Below are 14,252 nucleotides of genomic sequence, written 5' to 3' on the forward strand. Positions count from 1 at the left end.
AAGCGACATTTGTGCGGAAAAACGGACTGCGGGGGTGGGGGTGGGGGAGGCATCGCTTGCAACTACACGACAGCGAGGCGCGACAGCTGCAACGTGCAGGAGCGAAAGGGGCGGGGGCGTTGTTAAAGCTCCACTTGTTTCCTGAACCCATTATTTCCGCGTCGAATAAATTTGTAGCCGGAGCTAGGCTTCGTTCACTGGTAAAACTAAGGTGTGATAATGTACACTGGTAAAACTAAAGCGTCACTCTATACTTGAGTCAAGCATAAAGTTACGCTTGAAGTCGTTACGCTTGAAAACAAGCATACTCTTGAAATTAACCCATGCATTTAGATAGGGGGAATCTTGGCGATTGAGCCTGTTACGCTTGATTTCAAACGTAACCTGATTACGCTTGAAAACAGAGGGTAATACTATGCTTTAGTTTTACCAGTGTAGCGCCCGTAATGAAGCGTACGGTCTGCATGACCTTCTTGAAGTGAACAGCAGCTCTCTTTTCCTCCTATATCTAAATGCTGCATAGCAGGAATTGCCTTGAAGAAGGATGAGAGGTCTTCAAGCGTAGTTACATGCTTGAATGAAGCGTATGCTTTAGTTTCACCAGTGTTCTCTCTGCCACGGTTGTGCCACTTTCTTTGTACCCCTTGGATGTAAAACGGGTTTCACAGTGTGTCGCTATTGATGTTTCCCTTCCCTATGAGTGTCCAATTTTTTTTCACCTTGATTCTAGTTAAGAGGTGGTGACCGCATTTTACTCTTTCGGAAAATAAGTAGACTTATTTTTGTATTCGTTTGTAGTGATAGTCAACAATGTTTGCTTAAGTGTGTTGCAGCTCATGTCTCTTGTAGATTCATCCTTCCGTTATACCTTTTTTGGAAAAATGCAGTTCTGAACCAGCAGGTATAAATCTCCTGTAATCTTCCACAGCAGGCTAGTCTGCTCGCCAGGGCTTAAAATTTTGGATGCCTGATGTACAAATTACTTAACTCTTAGTTTCCATGACTAAGACTGACTTAGTCACAGCCTTTTGGGCCCCCTCATAGCTGCGTGGCTGACTTCATAATATTTTTAAAAAATTTCAAATACTAACTCTGTGTGTGTTTCGCGTAAGCCTCTGTGTGTAGCGAAATAATGTATTTTGGGTTGGTGACGCGTGGTGACTGAGATGGGAATGTGATTGTGATTTCGTTGTGATTTGAGTGACGAATTTTTACATAATTTGTAACGAGTTTGTAGGGATATGTAAATAAAACCTCGCTCCAAAATAACAAAAAAATTCAATTCATTAATTAAGGGTAGTATACAAAATTCTCCTTGTCACAGTCTTGTATCACGCAGGATAAAGTAGTATAAAAGTTGTTTCCAAAATACTGAAACGCCGCCTTGGCCCTGCAAGCACAAACGCGGCATGGCACGGGACAAGATTCACTTCATCTTCTCCCCTGAAATTCATCTTCCAGTGGAGTGGAGGATGCCTAGAAGACGTTGGCCCCGGGCACGGTGAAGGTGACGGGTTGGGCGGTCTTCACCAACGTCCACGCGCCAGAGGTTCCCACGGCGACGGCCACCCCGAGGATGCCATTGGTGGCGGCTGAAAAAGAAAACAGATTTCTTCAGAATACAGCACAGGTAGGACCCAAGTGTAGCTGCATGCATACAACTACGCTTGGAGACTTTAGGCTTGGACTCAAGCGTGGAAAAGAATTTCTCCCATGCATTTAGATAGGCGCTCGGATAGGCGGTATAGGAGCGGACCGTGGATCATCGTGAGCGCCTCTGCGCTAGGCAGCCCATCGTACGCGGCACAGCCCGGCACGTTGGGTTGCCTAGCCCGGAGGGATACGGAGACGCAAGCCTCACCATTCGCATAAGATCGCATAAGATGCACTGGTAGAAAAACTAAAGCGTCGTTTTACAATCAGTTTTCAAGCATAATCCGCTCAAATTACCCTAGTGAAAAGCATCGGGGATTTTCTTTTTGTGTTCATTCATCACAAGTGCTACGTCTTCAAACGTCTGTCCATGCTTCACTCGAGCATAAAGTTCCACTTTAGTTTTTCTAGACAACTCGCTGCTCACCTGCGACGGAGCTCACGATGGTGGCGGCGTCCTTGGAGTGCACCAGGACGAGGTTGCCGTCCAGCGCGACGCCCGCGGCGCCGAAGGTGGCGTCGTCGACGGCGAGGAGCACACTGGCACCGGCAGCACCGACGGTACCTGCAGAGGGAAGTTGCACTTATTACAAAGCGACCGGCTTTCGTTGACGGATTTTGCAACAAGCGCTGCACTGCCAAACCAAGTGTTCAGAATTCCACACTTCTTGGAGCGGATTTCTCCGTTCACACTTTGGAAGTGTGGAGCCTGCAGTCTGTACACTTTAAGTGTGGAATAGCTCAAGAGCTGCTAAGCACGGTGCGAACGCCGAGAACTCCACACTTTTAGCGGGAAGACTGCAAACTCCGCACTTCCAAAAGTGCCGAGACAGAAAATTCTACACTTCCACAGTCCGCGTTTTACTCTGCGGAGTTCCCCCCACTCTGTGTCACAGTGTGCTGACGTACCGGTGAGCACGTGGCCCTGCACGGTGACGCGCAGGCAGGCGGGCTCGGTGGGCCGCTCGTCGTGGGAGGCGGCGAGGACGAGGCCGGCCTGCTTGGCGATGGAGGGCGCGTTCACCAGGTTGACGCCGGGCTTGGCGACGATGCCGGCCGCCACGGGGGTGGCGAGGAAGGCCTTCTTGCTGAGGGCGGCGCCGGCGGTCTGCACGGCGACCTGGGCGCCGGCGGTCTTGCCGGCGAGCAGCCGCGCGGCCAGGACGCCGAGGCGCTGCGCCAGCGCGATCCAGGGGCCGTTCTCGGCCACCAGGGCGGCGCCCAGCACCGGGGCGTTCACCACGCCCGTCACGGAGTACGGCGACGACGGGTTGGCCAGCGCCACGAACTGCTCCGCCACCTCCACGGCGACGCGCATCTGGGCCTCGCTGGTGGAGGCGCCCAGGTGCGGCGTGGCCACCACCTTGGGGTGCTCGATGAGCGCGCGCGTCACGGGGGCCTTGGGGGGCTCCTCCGCGAACACGTCGAGCGCCGCGCCGCCGCAGCGGCCGTCCTGCAGCGCCTTTAGCAGGCCCTCCTCGCAGATGATGCCGCCGCGGGCCACGTTCACCACCTTGACGCCCTTCTTGCACTTGGTGAACACCTTGTCATTGATCATGTCTGGAACGAGAAGCAATCGAGATGAGTCATGGCGTTTAATGCACTAAAATCGTCACATTTTGCATGATGTTTCGTTTCCAATCAAGCAGAATGCACCTACTTCGTGTCTGAGGGATGAGCGGCGTGTGCACGGTGATGTAGTCCGCCACGGGCCAAATCTGCTCCAACTCCATCTTCTCCACGTTGAAGGCGGCCGCATCTTCCCGGGACACGATGGGGTCGAATCCGACGGTCTGTGTAGAAATAATCTTCATTTTCAACAAGTCGACAGGAACAACAGGAACAACGGGAAACAGAGAAACAATTGATTATTCGATTGGAAGTGGACGACGCTTTCTGCACCGGCGTCTGTTCGCCGAAGGAGGCACAGGGGCACTCCCGTAAGCTACAGCGAGGAGAAAGCAGAGAAGACCACCACCACACCAGCCACACGCACCAGGTTACATTAGTTTGTTAGTTTTTTCCAACCTCATGTGAGGCAGAACAGGTCTAACGTTACCTCTCTCGTCACTCATGGACAGTCTTTAGCTCGGACTCTGTAGGAACGAGGTGGGCACCCTCGGACCCTGGTCGGTTCGAAGAAGGCCAAGCACACCGTGAAATAGGAAAACAACGTCTCGTCACAGTTTTTAGACCGCGACACTCCCTCGGCAACTCACCTTCATGCCGTAGGCTTGCATGCGAGTGGCCACCTCCCTGCCGATGCGGCCCAGCCCCAGCACGGCCAGGGTCTTGCCCTGCAGCTCCGAGCCGGAGTACAGCTTGCGGTCCCAGCGGCCGGCCTTGAGCGACTGGCAGGCCACGCTCACGTTCCTAGATAACAAAAAAGAGGAAAAAGTAAGTCAAAGTCAGAACATTTACAGTTTTAAATTTAAAAAAATTATTCATAGTCTTAAAGTCTTACGAAGAAAACTAAAATCATTTCTTTATGAGACAGATCATTTTGTTCATAAACATAAAGCCGTTTCTCTCTCTATTTTCAAAGTAAACAAAAAAATCGTAGCATAAACCCAGTTTGTTCATATTACTATGTTATTACTGCTAAATTCACTGTAAGAAATTTTGAGAGCAGGTGGCGCTGGCAAGCGCAGATCCACCAAGAGGAGGGGCAGAGGGTCACTTTGACCCCATCCCCTCTTTTCCCCCTCTAGCCGCCTGGAAGACAGGCAAATTACATCCCTACACCCCCAAAGTAGGCAAAAGTACGGAAATTTTCCCCCCCTTCTCAAGCCGGCTCTGGATCCGCCACTGAGGGCTGGCCGTCTTACCTGGCGAGGTCAGCGATGAGGGCGCAGGTGAGCTCGCAGGCGCTGATGGAGTTGCCTCCCGGTGTGCTGAAACACGAACACGAGGGTAAGGTCAGGGCGAGCGTGCCGTAAGGGTGAGGGCAACGTATCACGTCGCGTCAGCAGGCTCATTCCGAGAGGGAGGTGGTCCCTCTCTCTCTCTCTCTCTCTCTCTCTCTCTCTCTCTCTCTCTCTCTCTCTCTCTCTTTTTCTTCTCTCTCTCTCTCCTCTCCCTCTCTCTCTCTCTCTCTCTCTCTCTCTCTCTCTCTCTCTCTCTCTCTCTCTCTCTCTCTCTCTCTCTCTCTCTCTCTCTCTCTCTCTCTCTCTCTCCCTCTCTCTCTCTCTCTCTCTCTCTCTCTCTCTCTCTCTCTCTCTCTCTCTCTCTCTCTCTCTCTCTCTCTCGCCCTCTCTCTCATTAGGCGTCCCGTATCGGTGTGAAAGAGATAGACCGACGAGACCTCCCCCTCGGAACCAGCCTGCAGGCTCCCTCACGACGGCCAAGGTCACTTCAATTAGCCCCTCCTCGCCCAATTGGGCGTCGCGCTGGAGCGGCTGGAGGGATGGATGGCGTCTGGCGCGCCTCGGGGCCCCGAGTCGGGGGCAGCGTCCCCATCGTGCGAGTTTCTAGCCGCTAGACACTCGGCTTCTGCGACGGGGACACTGCCCCCGATGCGCACCAGACACCGCAATCCATCCCTCCAGCCGCTCCAGCGCGACGCCCAGACTCCAGCGGAAGACGAGCTCTGGGACCGGCAGGGTTCGAATGAATGGCATCACTCTGCTCTGTCAGTGTCAACCGCACTTCCTTGCGCGGAGTAACTGTCCGCACTTGGACTTGCAGTCTCTACTCTACTTTGTGACGTGTGGAGTTTTCGTTTTTGCCGATTGCAACCTCAAGTGTGGAGTTTGCAGTCTCCACACTTGGACGAGTGGAGTTTGCAGTGTCCACACTTTTGGACGAGTGGAGTTTGCAGTCTCCACACTTGGACGAGTGGAGTTTGCAGTCTCCACACTTTTGGACGAGTGGAGTTTGCAGTCTCCACACTTGGACGAGTGGAGTTTGCAGTCTCCACACTTTTGGACGAGTGGAGTTCACAGTCTCCCACACTTGGACGAGTAGTGTTTGCAGTCTCCACACTTGGACGTGTGGGAGTTTGCAGTCTCCACACTCGGAGGTGTGGAGTTTGTAATCCCCACACTTGGTGCAGTCTCCATACTTTCTGGAGATGCTCACAGAGCCTCTACTACGTCATGGCGTGCTGCAAACGTGGAGAACGCTCCGCACTTGGAGTGTGGGGAGACTGCTGCACTTCCAGGTTGGGATACTGCAAATTCTACACTTCCGGATTCATCCACACTTGTCTTCACACAGTGTGGTGCTGATACCAGCTTGAGACTTGGGTCACTCACTTGAGGACGATGATGCCCTTGGCAGTGGCGGCCTCCAGGTCCACGTTGTCCACGCCAGTGCCCGCCCTGCCCACGACGCGCAGGTTGGTGGCGGCGGCGATCACCTCGGCCGACACGGTGGTGCTGGACCTGATGACCAGCCCATCGTGCTTCTGCAGAAAGAAGGAGGAGGGTGGCATGAGTAATCCAACTCAACACACACTGTGTTCGCAGCCCAACAAACTGAACAGTGTGCATGGCACACTCTACCTGGAGCGTGCCTGTATGCTCACTTCAACGAGCAGTGTGTTTGGGTGTACACTGCTAGGAACACTGTTCTCCCCAACGCACTGCTATGAACAGTGTACTTCCAAAAACACTGCTAGGAACAGTGTGCATCGAAACACAGGCATTCATGCAAGAACACTCCTGGTGGAGTGTGCCATGCACTCGGCCGTGCATACAGTTGAGTTTGTAGAGAGAAACAGGGTACGTACCGGGATCTCCTTGAGGAGCTCATCCTTGGACATGCCGTACTTGCAGGTGACAGGGATGCCATTCTTCTTGAGCAGATCCACGCACAGTGGGTCCACCTCGTCACTGATGAGCACGCTTCGGAGGGGAATTGCCATTTTGACTGAAAGCAGGCAAAGAAACAGTCGTTATCGATTTGTTCCGGATCAATGAGCCTTGGTGGGGGAAGTCGGGCGGAGGTGTAGCAGCGCTGAGCCATTCAAACGGACCAGCCGATTGCCTTTGGATGGTTTTCCCATCACACACCGGTCCACTGACAACAGCTGTTTGTCTACGTGTTTGCGATAGTACGTACGACAGCACGCGAGTGTGTGTATGTGTATATGTGTGTGTGTGTGTGTGTGTGTGTTACGATTCACGCGGGCCCTGATAACAGCCATTTCACGGCCGGCCGCGCCCTCCGCGTCGCTGTGCGTATTCGACGTCCGGACGACATCATTCCGCGCCAGTGCTGCTCTGCCCGTAATTGGACAGACCCTTGCTTTATGTCCGCACAGGGGTCGACGACGGATCGGTGACTTGGAAAGCCAATTTCAAGTCAAGCCCTACTTACTCGCGGTGATATGGAGCAAGGGGAAATCACAGTGAATTTCGGTGTACAAATGCAATGAATTTCAGCTGAATTTCGATGAATTTCAGTCGAATTTTAATTAATTTCAGTCAAATTTCGATGATTTTCAGTCGAATTTCGATGAATTTCAGTTGAATTTCGATGAATTTTTGATGAATTTTACATGTTTTATGAATTTTGGAAAGCGACTCCGAACAGGAGTCCGAACACACACTCTCTCTCTCTTTTACTCTCTCTCTCTCTCTCTCTCTCTCTCTCTCTCTCTCTCTCTCTCTCTCTCTCTCTCTCTCTCTCTCTCTCTCTCTCGGGCGCGGTGACCTTGCCCATAGTCAGTCACCAAGCTCGGCCCGGCGGCCCGGCGAGTCGGATCCCCCCCGCGTGGCTGTGTACTTCCCGACACACATCTGCCGGCGGTCTTTATCGCATTCCCTCGTAATATGCAACATGCAAGGCGCCAATCGAAATACCCCACGCGACGCGTGCTGCTGTTTAGCTCATCGCCGATAACGTATTTGTCCTCCCTTGTTTTTGAAACGGAAACAGGCAGTTGACTATCTCACCGGCTTGGCAACAACGGCCAGGACGGTGTCACTAGCATAATCTTTGTTTTTCACCTCGCCGAATAACAAACTACTCCACCGTGGCGGCGCGGTACGGCTCGGCACTGCGAGGCACGCGGCCCGAGGTTGCCAAGGCTCTACGAATTTCGGTGCCGTCGAGTCGAATAATCACGGCGTCGAAGCCGGCACGCCGGCCGACCCATTGCGCCCAGCAGACGACGCGACAACAGCGCCTCCACGCGGACGCACGTGGAAGCCTGACAACGCGGGCCGCGACGGAAAGAAAACAGCTGTCCTGCAGACTGACTCCGAGAGTCTTCTTCGTCGCTCTGTCTCTCGCGCGCTCACGGGGCGTCGCGGGTAGGTGGGAGAGAGACTCTCGGAATGAGTCCGCTGGCCGTGCTGCGGCATGCAGGCCGGCTCGTTTCGAACGCGGCCCAGTGGAGACGCGCCACGCCCCGCCACTACACCAGCCGAGCCGGCCGGCCCGGAACGCGCACTGTAAGCGCATCCACACTGGAAGACGCTCAAGGAAAAAAGTAAAAGAAGACGTCTCACAGAAACCTAAATTTACAGTTTCAGGAGTTGTCACCCTCTAGGACTGGCGGCATTTTTCGGATATCGCCTTCAAACCGTGTGTATGCAGTCGTGTCATGCCCGAAATGCTGTGATGCCCTATACCTTTATCGCCAGAGGAAATTTTTGGACCCATAGCACAGGGGCATTGCCAGAAAGCAGGACGAGCGGTCTTTGGGTTCACAGTGCAAGTGCAGGCAGGCTGAACACAACGAGGTAGCCAGCAAATTTGTTACTTGCACTCAAAACGTTTCGGGCTGAAAGGCTGCAGCTACTATGGTGAAGATTTTCTCCACAATACGAATTTCTTTAAAGAAATTCGATAGAATGTCAGTGAGTTACAAAGATGGGACGTCTTCACCATGATATCGAGAATCTTCACCATAAAATGAAGAATCATCTGCATTACATGAAGAATCATCTCCATTACACTCTACCAAAAATGTCCTGTCAATGCCGTTAATTTATTACCAGTTTTCACTGTAGGTCAATTCACAGCGTTTACTGTGATCTGCTCACGCGATTCACTGTGATCTTGTTCACGGTGTTCACTGTGATCTAGTTCACAGTAAACACTGTGAGTTTGACGCCGCTGAGCACCGAAGTGCTGCAAATCAGGCTCCAATTCACGGCGTTTACTGTGGCCAGATCACAGTGAACACTGTAACCGAGATCACAGTGAACGCCGTAAACTAGTTCACAGCAAACGCCGTGAATTGCATAACAGCAAACATTGGTAATAAATTAACGGCGTTTACAGGACATTTTTTGTTGAGTGTACATGAAGAATCTTCACCACAATATCATGAATTTTCACCATAAGACGTTTGAAGTGTGTACTTCGTTCACTGGCTGCCTGACTGCCAACCAACACGTCGAACTCTAGTGCTGCTCACTCACCTGTGTTGGTGTGCGGGGCTCGACGCTCTGTATGCCTCGCAGTGTTGTCCACGACTGACTGTAGACTCGCGTCGTGTCGCGTGGCTGAGCCTGGCCGCCTCGCCGGGGCCCGCCTGTTACCAGCGCGGCACTCGAGGGGGCAGGCCACCGCGGGGCAGGGGGGCGGGGGCCTCGCCGGTCACACCAGTCACCCGGCCAGCTCCTGCCCCCCCCCCCCTTTTCCCGTGCGTGACTCTCCTCTAGTGTGGAAGCAGGGCAGCGGCAAATCCAAAAAATGTTGTAAACGTGACGCACAGTGGGCCAGAAGACCGGTGGAGGCGGCCAAAACTCTGGACGTGTTTTGAGCTCCAGAGTCGCGAAATGGGACTCGAACCGAACGTGTGACCCCACCAATGGATTGCTCGTTCGGAGAGAAATCCATTGGTGGGGTCACAACGTTCGAGGCGAGCCAAAATTAGCGACTCTGGAGGTCAAAACACGTATGAAATTTTGACCACCTCCACCGGTCTTCGATTCTGTACCGCAGTGTGACGTCATGCCGATAAACGCCCCGCATCGACTTCGAAGCTTGCGAAGCCAAGCCGCCTGATAAGGCTATTAGTTGTTGCCACGAAAATAATCCTTACGAAATTTACTCGACGTGTTGCTCGATCCGATGGCAGTGGACCTTGTTTTAGCGCTGAAAAACAAGGGATGAAATTTGTTTAGACGCCTGCTGTGATTGTGACGTCAAGGAAGTACTCTGGAAACTGCAGATTGTACGAAAGACACAAGAGTCAACTGAGAGGAAGGCGCAAGATGATGTAAAAATGAGTTCATATGGCTCGAGCGTACACGCACATGTGTTATTTTGGGGGCAGGCCAACCACAAAATTAGAGAGTGGACTTGTATGTGCACGAGCAGCCTTTGTCACTGCATTCCTGCTAAGAACGTGATAACGAGCGTCACCCTCCAGTTTGACACGAGCGTCAAACGTGCTCATTCTACAGCTTCCAGAGTAGAAACAAAATGAGAAGGGCGATGGTGAGAGTGCAAACCCAAATCGTAAGAACCCAGGCGGAGCGCTATCAGAACGAGGGGTCCGCAGGGGAAATCACAGTGAATTTCGGTGTACAAATCCAATAAATTCTAGTTGAATTTCGATGAATTTCAGTTGAATTTTGATGAATTTCAGTTGAATTTCGATGAATTTTGATGAATCTTACATGTTTGATGAATTTTGGTGTACAAATTTGGCTGGAGTTAATTACCCTTAGGGGTCCGCCATTGACTGAAATTATGTACAATTCGTGTAGTGGGTTCCCGATCAACTCAGCCATGTTTTTTGCCTACTTACACACACTAAATGTTATATGTACAATTTTGTACGAGACATCACAGTTTTTTGTGCACACGAAATTTTCGTACAATTTTCGTACGAAAAACTGCACATTTTTCGCCATTTTTGTACAAAATTGTACAAAATTTTGTACAAATTCGTGCAAAAAGTTCGTGAGCTCAAAAAACTGATGTCTCGTACAAAACTTTTACAAAAACATTCAGTGTGCAAGTGTGTGTCTAAAATCTAAGTGAGTGGGAGTGAGAGGGAACTGGACGAGTACAATGAGTGCAAGAGGTGCTCGAAGGAGTGGCAGACTTCCTGCATCAGAAATTTGGCTCCGAGAATGTAAAAGTCAAGACCATGGCCATGACCGTGGCCTCGATGTCGAACGGTTTCACTTCGGCAGCAATAATCGGCGACATTGGGCGCACGCTTCGCTGAAATGGCCCATTCTGGCTTTGCCGCGGGCTGCAGCCTAATAGAGTGCCTTGCGTCTCTGTCCTCGCGCTTATAGGGTGGCGCACCACATAGACAGCCGAGTGCGAGAGAGACAGCGTGACGTGACGGAGCGACGGGGCAGGGCACTGCTCGGAATCGGAGGGTGGCTCGTTTGATAAGCGGGTCACCACCGCGACTACTGCCACGACGAGGAATGCTCCACGGCGTGCCTGCGGCTGATGCCATCCATGATGCCATTGACCAAGCAGATGACACATGGAGGTGTCCCACCCACCTCGCCTCATCCCCTCGTCGCCGAGGGGACGCCACGGCACCCGAGATCCGACCGAACTTGGTGATGTCGCTCCGCGTGCACTGCCCTCGTCGACCCAGCAGACTGATTCCGAGAGTCGTTTTCGTCGCTCTGTCTCTCTCGCACCTATACGGGACGCCCCGTGAGTGCGAGAGAGACAGAGCGACAAAATCGACCTGCGGAATCAGTCCTCTGTCTCTCTTGCACTCATGGGGCATCCTGTGTAGGTGAGAGAGGGACAGAGCGACGACGAAAACGAAAACGACTCACGGGAATCAGTCTAGTGACGTCACAGTCTGCTGCAATGCCCCGGCGATGGCCGTCCGGTCCGATAAGTGCTGGATGCGCGTAGAGAACGCAGCGGAGCTCATCGCAGCTCATCGAGGCTTTGTTTGTCTGGGTCAGACCGCGACGTCATACTCCCTGTGGGGGAGGAGGGAAGCCATAACCTCTGCGAATACCCACCGCGCTTTTGTTTATCTTGCTGTCCAGGCGAGCGATTCTGAAGACTCTGTCTCTCTCGCACTCATGGGACTCTCCATATGGGTGCGAGAGAGGCAGAGCGACAAACCGGACTTCTGAATCGCTCGGCAGGCGGAGACCGACCGCCCGCCCGCCGACCCATTCGTCTATCAATATTCGGAGCAGTTGGAGCGAGAGCGATGGAGTTCCCGACCCCACGGACTCGGGCTTGACCTCCACGCCGATGATTCGACGGCTCCGTTGCCAGCGGTCTGATTCAGAGAGTAGTGTTCGTCGCTCTGTCTCTCTCCCACTTGGGGTGTCCCCTATTGGTGAGAGAGAGAGACAGAGTGAAATAGTCAGCAGGCTCAGGGCAGTCGCCAAGTTGAAAGGGTTGACACTGGCAGTGCCAATACATGTCCATTTGTACACAAAGTTTGTTCTGACAACTCTCTCCCTACATCTCTGCGCTTAAGAAGAACGAAAGGGCTTCCTCTTGACATAAAAATGCTCTTGGGCGGAAGAAATCCTTTTATCGAGAGAATGTTCTAGGGCAGGAAATTACTCTTGACAGACAAATGCCCATGGGCGAAAGAAATGCTTTTGGCACAGAAATGCGAAGGATACTACGGTCAACTTAAAGCGTAAGGCCTTCAAGCGTATAGTGCTTAAATCGGCTTGAATGAAACTTACTGCAACGCGTCAGTTCTGCTAAAGCGCCAGCGCGCGCACTGGACGGCAGTGTGTCCGTTCCGGGCCGCTGCTACAGTGCGCCCGGCGGGGTAGGCAGCCCATCGGACGCTAAGAGGCGACTGGTGGTCTGTCCAGCGGCGGCTCAAACGGTCCGCCCCGACTCACCGGCCCGTAATGGTAATGGTAACGGCCGCCGGCGGAGTAGGCAACCCGCTGGCATCCACTGCGCTCGCCTTGCCTACCCAGCACGGCGTTTCACGCGACGAGCCTCGCTGTCAGCCAGCCGGCCTGGTAGGCAACCATAGCGACTCGTCCATGGCGCTCACGCGAGGCGCCGCACTGCACTGCAAGAAAAAGTGTGGATAGTACAACAAAAGTACAACAAAAGTACAACAAAAACTGTACAATAAAAGATCAACAGGGATTGTAGAAAGTACAACGAGAATTGTACAAACCACAACGAGCCCTGAACTGCACAGCACTCCTCATACTGCTTCCATTGTACTTTGTACAACAATTGTTGTACTTGAAAAGTACACTAAATTCCTGATAAAAAATTTGCCAGAAATTTGTGTGTTTTTGTTGTGGTTATTTCTTGCAGTGTGTCAGAGACAGCGAGCCGCGGGGGCAGCTCCACGGTAGACACGGCACTCAGTTTTCCCAGGAAGCCTATGGTAAAGACATAGGCGATTTCCAGGGGGTTCCTGGGAAAACCCGGTACCGTTTTGACCGTGTGCAGGACTGATTCCGGGAGACGTTTTTCGTCACCCTCACTGATAATCCAAGTGTGGGACAGGCATGCACTAGATAACGTGGGACAAACTGTCCCACGCTTGGAAGCGTGGGACAAAATGTCCCACGTTTGCAAGCGTGGGACAAACCGTGTTACACGCTTACAAGCGTGGGACAAACCGTGTCCCACACTTACAAGCGTGGGACAAATCCGTGTCCCACACTTACAAGCGTGGGACAAACGGTGTCTTACGTTTGTAAGCGTGGGACAAATCCGTGTCCCACGTTTGTAAGCGTGGGACAAATCCGTGTCCCACACTTGCAAGCGTGGGACAAACCGTGTCCCACGCTTGCAAGCGTGGGACACTTTGTCCCACGTTATCTAGTGCATGCCTGTCCCACACTTGGATTTTCAGTGCTGTCTCTCTCGCACTCATGGAGCGTACCAGGCAGGTGCGAGAGAGACAGAGCGAAGGAAAACTTCTCTCGTAGTCGGACAGCAGCGTTTCCAGTACACCGTCCGAGCGAACCACCAACGCTTTATTGTCCGTATTGTCCGCGAAATCAGACTCATGCTACCGGCTACCGCCCCCGAAGTCGCATCGCGTCGGTCGCAAAAAACTTTCGGCACTTACGTCGGGATTCGAACCCGCGAAAGCAGAAGTCGTCTCGCGGGGTCGTCGGCCCGCGCGGCACCGCCATGAAAGGCGGGGAGGGGACGGCGGGGCGACGCGACGCACGGCGCGACAGGTCGACACGAATTATTGTTTGATTACCGAACGCTGCGGCCAAACGCACCGACCGCGGCCCGTCGATGTGTGTGTAGAGTGTAGGGGCGGCGGTTAATAGATGAACCGTACAATGCGCGTGCCAACACGCCCTGTTCTTGTGTGCGTGTGTGTGTGTGTGTGTGCGTGTGTGTGTGTGCGCGTGTGTGCGCGATGCCGCGGCAGACACACTAAGTCATAACTCGCACGCTGTTCTTTATTTTACGTACGACGCGTGGTCTGGTGCGGCCCGGGCGCGGCCACGCCGATGCAGCGCCGTGCCGGCATCAGACTGACGCGGACTTGTCCGCCTTTGACCCTCCTCTCTCTCTCTCTCTCTCTCCCTCTCTTTCTCTCCCATGCCCTGCGCCATCCCATTCCAGTGCCACACACACACACACAACACACACACACACACTCACACACACTGTGGTTCCGTATTGCACGTTTCGCGTTCGAAGTGTGCGGCGCTGCGCCTCGCGCCTTTCGCACAGCG

At 53.1% G+C, this 14,252-nt stretch overlaps 1 protein-coding gene across 2 annotated transcripts; it reads right to left on the reverse strand.

Annotated features, from left to right (window-relative positions):
- Positions 1 to 1,261: 1,261 nt before the first annotated feature.
- Positions 1,262 to 9,164, reverse strand: LOC117643602 (D-3-phosphoglycerate dehydrogenase). Of its 2 annotated transcripts, none has more exons than XM_034382579.1 (9): positions 9,030 to 9,164; positions 6,386 to 6,525; positions 5,910 to 6,061; positions 4,482 to 4,547; positions 3,873 to 4,026; positions 3,314 to 3,446; positions 2,563 to 3,213; positions 2,081 to 2,218; positions 1,262 to 1,592 (listed from the first exon to the last, which is right to left on the reverse strand). In XM_034382579.1, exons 2-9 carry the CDS (start codon positions 6,518 to 6,520, stop codon positions 1,477 to 1,479), a joined length of 1,545 nt encoding a protein of 514 aa, XP_034238470.1. In that variant the 5' UTR covers positions 6,521 to 6,525; positions 9,030 to 9,164; the 3' UTR covers positions 1,262 to 1,476. The 2 variants fall into 2 exon arrangements, with proteins under 2 accessions (XP_034238470.1, XP_034238469.1); XM_034382578.1 differs by having other exon boundaries at positions 3,314 to 3,461.
- Positions 9,165 to 14,252: the final 5,088 nt, after the last annotated feature.

This window comes from Thrips palmi, unplaced genomic scaffold (assembly GCF_012932325.1).
Source record: "Thrips palmi isolate BJ-2018 unplaced genomic scaffold, TpBJ-2018v1 HiC_scaffold_17, whole genome shotgun sequence".
In the NCBI taxonomy this organism is placed as follows: Eukaryota; Metazoa; Arthropoda; class Insecta; order Thysanoptera; family Thripidae; genus Thrips; species Thrips palmi.